Source organism: Archocentrus centrarchus, chromosome 20 (assembly GCF_007364275.1).
Source record: "Archocentrus centrarchus isolate MPI-CPG fArcCen1 chromosome 20, fArcCen1, whole genome shotgun sequence".
NCBI classification, from domain to species: domain Eukaryota; kingdom Metazoa; phylum Chordata; class Actinopteri; order Cichliformes; family Cichlidae; genus Archocentrus; species Archocentrus centrarchus.
Genome location: NC_044365.1, coordinates 2,078,793 through 2,092,200, shown reverse-complemented (window position 1 = coordinate 2,092,200; position 13,408 = coordinate 2,078,793). Strand labels below are relative to the sequence as shown.

Sequence of the window (13,408 nt, the reverse complement as noted above, 5' to 3'; positions counted from 1 at the left end):
ACTAATCAAAGTCCTCAAAGTTCACTCAGCAATCTGGAGCTCCGCCTTCTTGGGCAGTCTGTTAGTCCAATGAAGCCACAGCAGCCATATCATTGGTCAGATAATTACATTAAAAAGAGTCCAGCAGCACAAACACGGTCCAGTTCAGGGACTCCAGTTAGCTGAGGTAAAACCTAGCAGACAGCTAGCAGCTACAGCTGTCCACCTGTCAGTCAGAGAGACCACGCCCCTAATAATGTAAACAGGTGAGTTATAGAAGCATCCTCCCCCGTACAGCTGTTATGAAGCTGTAGAGACCAAAGCAGTTTCTGTATCAGCTGTAAACATATTTCTGATGGAGAGTTTAACATGGGAGTTTATGGGGACTGACTCATGGTGGCGCCTCTGCTGGACTGCAGAGGAACTGCAGGTTGGTGCTGAGTTTTGGTCTCTTAATAGAATCCAACATTAAAAATATGGAGCTGAACCTGATCAGGTATGCCTCCTTTTAGGTAACAGCTCCAAATGAATCAGCACAGCGCTCGGAGGCAAAGATGAGACAAAGCTCAGTGTGTCAGTGAGGAAGAAGAAACGAGTTTAACTGTGTCAGCGGTTCAGCGTGTGCTTCACTCCCTCCGCTGTCCGCAGCATAAGTCATGGCAATGAGGAGGAGGAGTCTGATCTTCATCAGTCTGACATCACTGTCCTGCAGCTGGCAGGGCAAACAGCTGTCAGCTGTTCAGTCGTCATGGCGGCAGACAGCTTAGAGACCAGCTCAGCTGATCACACCGTGGCAACCAGCCCACGAGATTATTGTGGTGTGACTGACACACACACAGACTCACACACACAGTTTTTTCTGTTAATAGTATTACGATAATCTGAAGGGCGAGCGAGACACTTCCTCTCTGTGACTCAGCAGGAAGTGATGTAAATGTTCAGATGCAGACTTCCGGGGGGAAAGCTGGATGGGTGCAGCATTGAAGGACTGACCTCTTAGCACTGTATGAACGCTGATACTGACCTCAGATCAGCCGGCCTGAAGTCTCTGTCTTCTGTCTCTGCAGCGTCCGAGGAGTCGGAGAGAGACATCTACATGCGCTTCATGAAGTGCCACAAGTGTTATGACATCATCCCGACCAGCTCCAAGCTGGTGGTGTTCGACACCACGCTGCAGGTGAGGCGCCAGGCTGATTGAGTGTGAGTTACAGACACACCGAGGAGGTCAGCAGGTCACAGGTCCACAGAGTTATTGTTTCTCTGTGGACCTGTGCTTTACGGTGGTGTCAGGGAGAGTTTCTGCTGATGTGTCAGCCGGGCCGCCGCGGGCGCAGAGGTTCATCATCTGAAGAGCTTTCCCTGTAAAATAAAGAGCTGAAGGATAGCGGCCCGAGGATGGAGCCCTGAGGCACACCACAGACTCCGCCTCCAGTGAAAACATCCATCAGTTTGTTGGCAGGTTTTTGTCTGCAGAGGAACTCTGACCACAGGGAGGGTCTTCACTGCCGTTATTGATGAGTCAAACTTAATCTGGTGAAACGTTTTAAAGCTTTTATTTGCTCTTCAGCTCATTCTGAGGTTCCACTTCCTGTTCCAGTCGGAGCTGTGAGGAGTCAGAGGTGGAATCAGGCTTTAGTGAACCGTGTTCATCAGGTTCAGTTATTGATCATGAATTTGTATTTTTACAAAGATTTGCTGCTCCCAGTAAAACCCTCTGAACCGTGATGGTGGTGACGTGAATATTTCTGGTTCTGGCGTCCCATCGAGGACGTTTGATGACAGCTGATCAATAATGGGAATAATGAAAGTGATGAGGCTCTCTGAGGGCAGTGCGGCTCTGCGCTGTGAAAGCTCAGCATCCATCTTTGGTGAAGCCCACAAAGGCTTTCACGCACGTTGTTAATTATTCTGTGTGTGAGTGGGATACGCCCACACATTGATTGATGATTCGATCATCGCTGATCATTGGCTCCTTCTGTTGCTCCCGGCTCTTTCAGGTGAAGAAGGCGTTCTTCGCTCTGGTAGCGAATGGCGTGCGAGCCGCTCCGCTGTGGGAGAGCAAGAAGCAAAGCTTTGTGGGTAAGACGTGCAGCAAACCTTTCAAAATAAATGTTTGATCTTCAAAATAAAAGCTTCCTTGTTATTGATACTTATGAATATTTGAGGGTAAATGGAAATAATGTTTTTGGATACATCTGCTTAAAGTGAGGACAGCAGCTTTTAATCATCACACACACCCCTGATTATATCTGAGGTCACATCCTGTGTGTGTGCACAAGACAGGAAGTACATCTGCACTTTCCACAGTAAAGGTCACAGAGCAGTGGCTGTAGCTGCCACCATCAGCTCCACCTTCAGCATCTCAGGAAAATATAAAAATCCTTTGCAGAATACATCCAAGTCCTCCCGAACACACACACACATACACACACACTGTTACTGTGATCACACACACACTTCTTTGCTGTACTGATGCAGGAGTTTTATTCATGAATCTCTTTCTGTTTCAGGAATGTTGACCATCACAGACTTCATCAACATCCTCACCAGATACTACAAATCTCCCATGGTAGCACACACACACACGCACACACACACTCATACCCCTTTTCCACCGCTGGGGTTCCGGTGCCAGTGCTCGTGCTGTTCACAAAAGAACCGGTGAAACGTGCCCGCGTTCCCACCGCGTTTCTGTGAACTGCTCCTTTACGTATGAGTGTGGGCGGGTCCTCGTCTGGACACGAAGCCGAAGCGCACAAACGTGGGAGAACACGCTCTCCTTTCTGTGCTGCAAATACGTTTTAGGGTCCAAACCAAACTACTGCAGCATCTGTGTGCAGCACAGAGGGAAACACAGACAGTGATTAGAGCAAGAAGACAAGTACGCACTTTGTGTCCTTTTATCTGTGATATGAACTGATACAAAGCAGCAAGTTCAGCCTTAGAGCCCAACCTAATTCACAGCCGTGAAAATCGCTTCGCTTTTCTCCTGTAATACACATGTAATATGGTAGAAAACTGGATGTTGAGACGGCAGAGTCACGCCCTTCTGCTGCTTTCGTCACGGGTTCCTGGTTCGATACCAGCTAGTTTGTGGGGCCGGAGTTGAACCCGTTTTTCGGCCGAGCACCGAGTGCTTCCGCGGTGGAAAGCCCGCCTAACGGTTCCAATAAAGGCACCGGCACCGGAACCCTGTTGGTGGGAAAGCGGCCGTACGCGCGCAGACACACATATGAAACACTGAGCGGTTTAAACCGGCTGCCCTCCCTCAGCCTGGTTTCGGCGGTCCTGGTTTTGCTCCAGTTCGATTCCTGGCTCCGTGCTGTTCTTGCGGAGCCGTGACCGACAGCAGGTCGCGCCCTGATGTTTGTGAGCGTAAAAGAACACCAGCCTCTGATTTTATTGCTGAACTCACCTGAAACCTGATACCTGCAGCAGGGAGTCAGGCGCTCACCTGCATCCCCTCACACAGCCAGCAGTGTTGACAAACGGCTGTGAGCTGAACCTGTCTCAGGCGTCCAGGTGTGACTCTGAGGTGTGTCTGTGTCATCAGGTGCAGATCTACGAGCTGGAGGAACATAAAATCGAGACGTGGAGAGGTACGAGCAGTTTGTGTTGTTCTTTTTAAGGTGACAGCAGCAGCTTGATCACATAATAACACCTGTAACACGTCCACAGAGCTGTACCTGCAGGAGACCTTCAAACCTCTGGTCCACATCTCACCTGATGCCAGGTACCTGAAAGTCTGAGCACCGAGTTTGGGTCGAGGTCAGAGTGAGTCTGAGTCCTCAGAAGTGATGGAAACATGACTGTGTGTGAGGTATTTTTATACTGAGCCGGATTTAGACTGAATAATTTATCATGAGCCGAGAATACACCGAAGGAGGGAGGGCAGAGGATGGAGAGGAAGGACAGGAGGGAGGAGACACACGAGGAGGAAAGGAAAGAGGATCAGTGGCAGCAGGGAAGGAAACAAAGAGACGAAAGGATGAAAAATAAGGAACGTGGTAACAGAAGAGGAAGGAAATGATCACAGGGGTAAAGGAAACAAGGAGAGAAGGAAGAAACCAGAGAAAGAGGGTAGAAGAAGGAAATAAGGATGTGAGGGAAGTAAGGAAAAAGAGTAACAAGATGAAAGGAGATCAAGGAAAAAGAAGTGAGGAGAGGAGGGAAGGAAATGTGAGGAAATAGCAAATTAGAGCAGAGGGAAGGGAACTTAAAGTGGGAGGAGAGGATGAAAGATGAGAGGAAATAAGGAGAGAAGACAGAAAAGGAAGCAGGACAGGAGAAAAGTAGGAGAGGAAACAGGAAAAGGAGAGGGAATGAGATCGTAGGGAAAGAAGACATGGCAGGAAAGGAGGCGAGTAAGGAGGCGAGCAGCAGCATCTTTGATGACTCGTGTTTCTCTCTCAGCATATTTGAGGCCGTGCACTCGCTGATAAAGAATAAGATCCATCGCCTTCCTGTCATCGATCCGGTCAGCGGGAACGCCCTCTACATCCTGACGCACAAGAGGATCCTGAAGTTCCTGCAGCTCTTTGTGAGTCTGCAGCAGTGTCCGTCTGCTCTAACTGTGTTTGAAGCTGTGAGGAGGTGAGCTGAAGGTCAAAGGCCGTCAGGCTGCTCCTGGACCTAAACGTGAAATAAAAACATGTCACAGTTTAGCCTTTAGCTCCCAGCAGAGTTTAAAAAAAGGCAAATATGATATAAAAGTAGGTTGATGCTAACCTAACTCCACCCATAGGTGGGTCACCGGGCGCTCTGGTGGAGGTTAAACATGAGCCTTTTATGATGTATGGCTGCTCTTTAGGTCGTTTTACACCTCAGGGAAAGGAGGAAGCAGGAAAGCCTCTCAGTGTTTCCAGCTTGGTGACCTCTTACTGAGCAGCAGCAGCTCAGGTCTCAGGCAGGTCCTGAGGAGCCGCAGATATCTGCAGTACTGGAGGCGTGCACAGAGCTAAATGTGCAGCGTTAGGGTTCCTGCAGCTGTGAAGCTTTGGGTTCAGTCTGAAACACAGCTGAGAGCAGCTGAAGGTCTGCAGCTGTTAGCCACACGCTTTCATGTAGCTGCATTCTGCCCCCTGGTGGACAGGCTGCTGATTACACTGTGCAGGACTGAGTCTGTGTGTGTGTATCAGGTGTGTGAGATGCCTATGCCGGCCTTCATGAAGCAGACTCTGGAGGAGCTCAGCGTGGGAACGTACACCAACATCGCCTACATCCACCCCGACACGCCGCTCATCACCGCGCTGTCCGTGTTCACGCACCGCCGCGTCTCCGCCCTCCCCGTCGTCGACCACAACGGTAACTCACCGCCACACTTCCACGTTCGCTCAGAGCGAAGGCCGCGCTCGGTTATTAAAGCCTGTTCTGTCTGTCTGCAGGTAAAGTGGTGGACATCTACTCCAAGTTTGACGTCATTGTGAGTACACCTGTGTGTGTGTGTGTGTGTGTGTGTGTGTGTGTGTGTGTGTGTGTGTGTGTGTGTGTGTGTGTGTGTGTGTGTGTGTGTGTGACAGAGAGAGGCAGCTCTGATCAAAGGAGTGTGATGTGTTCACAGAACCTGGCAGCAGAGAAAACCTACAACAACCTGGACGTGACGGTCACTCAGGCTCTGAGGCACAGGTCCCAGTACTTCGAGGGGGTCATGAAGTGCAACAAGCTGGAAACACTGGAGACCATCGTGGACCGCATCGTGAAGGCCGAGGTATCTCACACACACACACACACACACACACACACTGATTGCCATGATCACTCAAAGATGGGAGGAGTTCAGAGCCGTTATCTTGATGCGAGTTATAAATATTAGTTTATTATCATCTCTGGCTGCTGCTGTGCATTAATCAGAGTATTTGAGAGTCACACTGGAGCAATGAGAGACCAGCGTGGCACACTCTGGATGTGATAGTCCCACAAACCTGCTCTTTCTAACAAAGCCCATGTGGATTTGGGTGGTGGGTGGGTGGTCCTGCCCGGGGAACCTCAGCCTGAAGCTGGATGGAAATGTGTTTTAATGTGTGTGAAACATCGAGCGGGTTTGAGCCGGTATGAAGAATATTCTGGAGGTCAAATCTGAGCCTGCAGACTGTGGTTTCTTCAGCCCTCCAGGCCTGCTGTCAGAGGTCACACCTCCTCCTGCAGAGCCGCAGGATATTTACCCTGAAACGTCTCAGGGGCATCACTGAACTTTAACACGACGCTTCCAAGGAAAAAACACCTGGAAGCAGCTCGACCTTCATCCTTAAACTTCTTCAATGTCAGCAGGAACCTGACATTTACTTTTTTATTTTTTTGCATTTTTGGCCACAGCGGCTTTTATCATCAGTGGAGGGGGACAGGAAATGGGGGAAAGATACAGGGGAAGACACGTTGGCAACAGGCTGGGACTCGAACCCGCACCGCAAAGCGGCATATGCATGTGGTCGCCGGCTTCACCACTAAGCCACCCGGGCACCCCCATTTACATTTTTAACCTGGGAGTTTTTCAGACACCTGGTGGTCCTGTTTTTAGGGGTCTTCATATTCAGGAGCGTGCGCCTGAGCAGTTACTGAAAAAGAGACAAACAAATAACAAGAACAACAACTATCACTACTTCTACACTAGTACCCCACTAGTACTACTAAGTGCAGTATTCATACTCTCCGTCTTGCTTTAAGATTTGTGCTGAGTCTGCACTTTTGGAGACACAATCATCCTCCATATCCAGCAGACTGTGTGATAGGAGCTCTCGTCTACCATCTAGAAGGGCACAGACATCCCGGAGCGCACACCAGCCAAACACTGGAGAGAGTTTAGGGCTGGATGTGAGGACAGATTTATGCTTTTGTGGAAACAGCTGTGATACTGTAGGTGTCCTCAACATGAACCCAATGAGCAAGAAGTTAACACTGGGCCACAGCAGACAGCTGGAGAGAGGTGGCAGAAGCTTGAGTGGGAGCAGTTCAAATCCTCCTACCACTTTTAGACACACAGTTTTATCTCAGGGTAAAAAGCAGTTTGGTTGCAAATAAAGAGAAGTAGAAATAATAACTGTAAATATCAGCATTGGGGTAATAAAAATATTTCCAACACACCTCTGAGATGCTGAGGTGGGAAGTTTTTTTAGAGCGGTGAGATGGAGCGAGACTTTAGAAAGTGACTCCATGCTGGTCCTGTCTCTGAGGACGATATCTAAGCCTGCAGGAGAGAGCGCAGTGTTCACACTGTGGAAGGGTTTACAGCAATGACTGACCACGTGCTTTCTTACTGCACACCTCATTCACACCTCTGTGGATGCTTCAGGGACAACACGGAGTTTTTCTTTTGTTTCCTTTGTTGAACCAAAAACTTCAAACTGTAACTAAAACCAAACCAAGCCCATCCTTCCTGCTCATCCTGAAGGTACTGAAGGGGTGTGTGTGTGTGTGTGTGTGTGTGTGTGTGTGTGTGTGTGTGTGTGTGTGTGTGTGTGTGTGTGTGTGTGTGCAGGTTCACCGGCTGGTGGTTGTTGATGAAGAATCTCATATTGTTGGCATCGTCTCGCTGTCTGACATCCTGCAGGCACTGGTCCTAACCCCTGCAGGTACACACACACACACACTGATAACAGGCTCCATAAACTGACTTTATGACCCTGACCATCAGATCTCCATCTCCATTTTGGATCAGCTGAAGGCTTTTCAGGGAGCTTTTAGGACAGCCTGATAATAATGAATTACAATAATCCAGCCTAGAAGTAATAAATGCATGAATGAGCTTTTCAGCATCACTCTGAGAAAGGATGTTTCTAATTTTAGAAATATTGCACAAATGCAAAAAAGCGGTCCTACATATTTGTTTAATATGTGCATTGAAGGACATATCCTGGTCAAAAATGACTCCAAGATTTCTCACAGTGTTACTGGAGGCCAAAGTAATGCCATCCAGAGTAAGTATCTGGTTAGACACCATGTTTCTAAGATTTGTGGGGCCGAGAACAAGAATTTCAGTTTTATCTGAATTTAGAAGCAGGAAATTAGAGGTCATCCAGGCCTTAATATCTTTAAGACATTCCTGCAGTTTAACTAATTGATGTGTGTCATCTGGCTTCATTGATAGGTAAAGCTGAGTATCATCTGCATAACAACGAAAATTGATGCAGTGCTTTCTAATAATACTGCCTAAGGGAAGCATGTATAATGTAAATAAAAATGGTCCTAGCACAGAACCCTGTGGAACTCCATAATTAACCTTAGTGTGTGAAGAAGACTCCCCATTTACATGAACAAATTGGAGTCTATTAGATAAATATGACTCAAACCACTGCAGTGCAGTACCTTTCATACCTATAGTATGCTCTAATCTCTGTAATAAAATGTTATGGTCAACAGTATCAAAGCTGCACTGAGGTCCAACAGGACAAGAACAGAGATGAGTCCACTGTCAGAGGCTCTAAGAAGATCATTTGTAACCTTCACTAATGCTGTTTCTGTACTGTGATGAATTCTGAAACCTGACTGAAACTCTTCAAATAAACCGTTCCTCTGCAGATGATCAGTTAGCTGTTTTACAACTACTCTTTCAAGAATCTTTGAGAGAAAAGGAAGGTTGGAGATTGGCCTATAATTAGCTAAGACAGCTGGGTCAGTGATGGCTTTTTAAGTAGAGGTTTAATTACAGCCACCTTGAAGGTCTGTGGTACATAGCCAACTAATAAAGACTGATTAATCATTTTTAAGATAGAAGCATCAATAATTGGAAAGACTTCTTTGAACAGTCTAGTAGAACAAAAATAAAACCTTAAAGCTGTTTGCTTTTCGTGCCCCTCCAGCCTCGACTCCAGCAGCCGGTACATCCGTCTGTCTCTCTGTCTGCAGGTCTGCGCAGGAAGGAGTCTCTCCCCTCTCAGCCCACAGCTCTGCACTCAACTGAACCAGAGCAGGACCAAAACCTGAGCCAGGACCAGAACCAAGACCAGGACCAGGAGGTCTGTGACACAGAAACAGGAGGAGAGACTGAAACTGCAGAGACCTGCCAGCAGGGGGAGACAGATGGGGAGAGAGAGGAGGGGGAAGAGAAGGAGGGGGAGGATAAAGAAGAAGAAACTGAAGGAGAGAAGAAGGAGAAAGAGGAGGTGACAGAGGGAGAGAAAGATGGGGAAACAACAGAGGTAGAGACTGTGGAGGAAACCGAAGGAAAGCAAGAGGAACATACTGAACAGGAGGTGGAAGGAGACGTGGAGGGAGAGGGAGGTGCAGAAGCAACAGAGGGGGAGAGAGAGGGAGAAGGAACAGAGACTGGGGAGGCTGAGGGGAAGGATAGAGAAACAGGAGGAGGTGAGAAAGAGGAGGATTCAGAGGCAGATGGGGTGGACAAACAGCCAGATGAAGAAGGGGAGGAAGAGGGAATGGGAGGAGGGGAAGAAGGGAAGGAGAAGGCAGAGAGGGAGGGGGAGGAGGCATGACATCATCAGCCAGCTTCTCTGGACTTTTGTCGCAGCCCGCCGTGCTCCCGTGGAGCCAACCACCACAGAAGAAGAAGAAGGGGCGGGATCACTAGCCCAGTGTTTTTGAGGGCTTTTTGTTTTTTCCTATGAGGAGTCAGTGCAGGCCTGTGATTGGATGGGTCTTCTGAAGGTGGGAGGGGCCTGTGGGGGGATTGCTGTATGCTAGAGCCAATCAGGGATCTCTGCTGGTCTCAGAGGGCGATTTATTCCTCAAACTGCCACATGTTCGGTCCTGTACGAGTTTCATCGACAATCGCATCATCACCATGGCAACATCAAGGACAAAGTGTAACAGTGAGTGTTTAGTTTGGCTCATTAATTTCCCCAAAAATATAAAATCAATAATCAGTTTAGGTCCATGAAACTCGAGCAGAGACCAGAATCTGTCCTGTAATTTGCTCCTGAAACAAACGAGTCGTCCCGAAACACAACCAGCCCTCTGTGATGTCATGAAGGGGCGGGCCCATCAGGGCAGTGTGCCTTTGAATTCTGAGCCCGGTTTCTGATTGGTGGAGAGAGTTTTATAAGAACCAATCATTATTCCACAGGTGAGTGAAGGGAGCGGCTCACCTGTCGTACCCGAGGCGATTGTACCTGATCGTTTTATAGACACTTTAAAGCTCAAAAGTCTGTTTTTATTATTTTGTTGAAAACTTTGAGAGAATCTACACAAAGATGGATTTTATCGTTAAATTAATGTATTTATAGTTTCTGTTGTGCGAGAGATGAACTGCAGGTGGCGCTAACACCAGACAGTTTGGACCAATAAGACAGATTACTGGACTTTATATATAAATATTTTATCCAGCGTGCCCAGGGGGACTCTAACAGGTTAGGTTGTAGCAGCCGTGATGCGTTCACTGGCATCACGCTGAGGTCACGGAGGGTCAGTCTCAGTGTGCGGCTGCTGTTCAAACGATCAATAATCCTTCCTGATGATCCTTGTTTCTACACGCTGAGCTGTAGGTTTCATTTCTCCTCACCTGCTGACTCTTCTGCATCCAGGTGAACTTTAAATGCTATTTAAATCCAGAGGTTGGATGAGGCAGGTCCTGATTCGGGGTCAGGTAGGACTGCAGGTGTGCTGTGGCCTGAATCCATGTGAACTTCAAGCTTCTTAATCCTGAAATACAGAAATATTCAACATGCAAGTGAAGTGCAGCTCTCAGCCCTGAACCAAAGTGTTTCATCAGCTGTTGACGGAGTACAGCTGTTACTGCACAGGCAGAAGCAGGTCTGTGGGCAGACGCTGGCTCTTCATGTTTATTAAATTCACATATTAAGCAGGTAGAAGGTCTGGAGGTCAGAGTTTGTGGGTTTCTGTGAAATGAAATGTGGTGAAACAGGTGCTCCTCAGCCTGCCAACATCAAACGAATCCATCAAAGAGAGCAGGAGGATCAGGAGAGGATGCTTCCCAGGAGCCTTCATCACAGCATCCCACCAACTGAAGAAGACTCTCCATGAGGAAGATGTCTCATTAAGCACAGAAACAGCCTCATGCAGTATTTTAGAGCACCCTTTGATCCGTTTCTTGTAGTTAAAGCAGTAAAAGTACTTGTTGACCTGCATTTTTACTGCTTCTTAATGGAAGCTTCAGTGTGCTGGCTCTCAGTGGGCCAGTGTGGAAATATGAAGCTGGATAACTGCTGTGAGGACTTCCTGACTTAAACGAGCTGAGGCGGTGTGAAGAGGATCATATATACTCTGCACAGAAGCACTAATTCATTAAATTTAATTACTTTGAGCCACAACAGACTCAGAGACTGAAGAGCTTTGAGCTCTGGTTACACGGCTGCACGTCCAAATGTAGTCATTAAAAACTACATTTGGCCTCTCCAGCTGTTTCCTGTTTCAGCAAACTGAACGCAGGCGCTCACTGATGCGAACGCACGACTTTCAGCTGTGAGACGTCATTGTGTAAAGAGCAGGTGAACCTGCCTCAAAGGTAGACAGTTCCAACGTTAACATAAATGACAGATAACGTCTTCACAGGAAAATATCAGCACAGCGTTGGAGCAAAGCTATGAGTGCTGTTCAGTATTTGGATGAAGAGCCTTTGTAAGTGCAGCCGCTGTAAACTGTATTTACACTGATGAAGGCGTGTGTGCGCTCGGACGGTGCTGCTCCGCCTGCTTCAGTGTTCTCAGCTCGATGTTTTTCTGAACATCCTCTCCAGAGGCCTTTCAGGCCTGCTGGTGTTGCTGAGCTGTCCAGTGGATTCCTCCTCCTTATGACTGCACCAGGTTCTTAATTTGGGTTCTCCAAAGAGTTTTTGGTGGTTTTGTTTGTTTTCTCAGCCTGATGATGGCCTTCCCGTCTTGCATCCACATCCATTTGGACCTGATATTGAGAGTTCTGCTGAAAAGCTCCAGGTCTTCTATCTGCTTAATTTGTCCTGAAATGGTGATGGAGCAGGGCTCAGCTGGCCATCAAAATGCTTTTCAGTCTAATGGCCAGTTATTTTGGACCCTCTGACAAAAGGGCACTGTGATTAAAAATGGCTGTAATTCCCAAACAGTTAATGTAGGACTTTAGTTCAGCGCCTAAAGACTGCACTTCAGGCACATCTTGATTGTATGATTTTAAATGCACTGAGATGGTGTACAGAGGCAAAATTACAAATAAATAAAATGTCTTTGTCCAACAAGGTTTGTACCTAACTGTATTTTTTTTTCTCTGGGATCAAGTTCAGAAACTTTTTCATGGAACAAAAAGCCCCCCACAGACCTGAGCCCGGAGCAGCACTGCCCTGTGATCAGTCAGCATTTAACCTGCAGAAATCTTAAGATTGTAAGGTTCAGTGAGATGTACTGCTGCGTCTCAATGCAGTTTGTTAGTACTCAGGTCCACGTTTCAGATGGCAGGATTGGAGAGCAGAAGTCAGTAGGGCTGGTAAATTGCAGCAACTCAGTGTGAATATAGCAGGCACTTCAGTATAAATATTGTAAATATATGTGGGCCACCTGAAAGCAGGACCTCTGAAACCAGCGGCACAGCTCCAGTTACTGATAGGTGGTACTGTGACTGTTCGAAGCACAGCAGCGCCTGCTGCTAACAGTGTTCAGCTGCTTACTGAAGAACAGCACAGCTGACTAAATCTCATCCTGCTTCACCCGCTGCACCTCAGCCAGAAGAAATCACTTGAGAGGAAGCAGCAGTGACGGCGTTTGCTTTACCCACATTTCTGAACTAATACACACAACCTGCACCTGTAGGACACAAGACAATGTTATCTTAACCCAAGGTGCTTTCTGCACTCTGAGGTAAGGACAAAGAAGAGGACAAAACATGTCAAACACAATAACTTGTAGATATGGAAGTAGGATTAATGCAGCCACAAGATGGCAGAGAAGTAAAGGATGGATGCACTCAGGTGAGATGGTCTAATGGAGCTCCTCTGTCTGGTTTGATTATCAAACATTTATATTCATACGTTTTTATATCTTTGAAATACATTAGCTTCATTTGAAAACATTTACAAATGTATTTAAGCACATTTTATAAGTTTTTATTCAGATGCACTCATGCTTGGTCCAGTTTTCCAATAATAGATCCACATTAATGACAATGTAATAAATTACAGTGCAATTTATAATGAACTTACACTTTCCAGCAGTTATACTTTTTTTTTTAATACTTTTTCATTATTATTAATGTATTTTTGAAATAATTTGATTGTTATGATAAAACAACTGGCTTTGAATCTGTTATGCAGACTTAATTTAATTATACTGAAACTAAACTCACCAAGAAATGGGAATCATTTATTAAAGGTGTACTGAGAGGCAGTGTTTCCCCACCGTGCTGCTCCCATCACCTCCCTTCTGTGTGGATGTGATGATTTGCTCTCTCTACCTTCTTCTCCCATCACACTTACATAATGTAGCGATTCTCTTAGTTAGAGAGCGTGTTGATGTTGTGGGATTTCGGACTGTTCGGGAGGTTCGTGAAGGCAGCATGG

The 13,408-nt window shown here is 46.9% G+C and overlaps 1 protein-coding gene across 5 annotated transcripts in view; it reads left to right on the top strand.

Moving 5' to 3' along the window:
* The window catches only part of LOC115799119 (5'-AMP-activated protein kinase subunit gamma-2-like), a 38,859-nt gene extending 26,765 nt beyond the window's left edge, over positions 1-12,094 (top strand). For all 5 annotated transcript variants that reach the window (XM_030756107.1, XM_030756106.1, XM_030756105.1 and 2 more), the window contains 11 exons: positions 1,047-1,156; positions 1,977-2,058; positions 2,490-2,548; positions 3,533-3,578; positions 3,658-3,712; positions 4,393-4,519; positions 5,118-5,283; positions 5,364-5,401; positions 5,540-5,686; positions 7,451-7,544; positions 8,818-12,094. In XM_030756107.1, the coding sequence (XP_030611967.1) occupies positions 1,047-1,156; positions 1,977-2,058; positions 2,490-2,548; positions 3,533-3,578; positions 3,658-3,712; positions 4,393-4,519; positions 5,118-5,283; positions 5,364-5,401; positions 5,540-5,686; positions 7,451-7,544; positions 8,818-9,404 (1,511 nt within the window). In that variant the 3' untranslated portion in view covers positions 9,405-12,094. The remainder of the gene's footprint in view (positions 1-1,046; positions 1,157-1,976; positions 2,059-2,489; positions 2,549-3,532; positions 3,579-3,657; positions 3,713-4,392; positions 4,520-5,117; positions 5,284-5,363; positions 5,402-5,539; positions 5,687-7,450; positions 7,545-8,817) is intronic.
* The last annotated feature ends 1,314 nt before the right edge of the window (positions 12,095-13,408 follow it).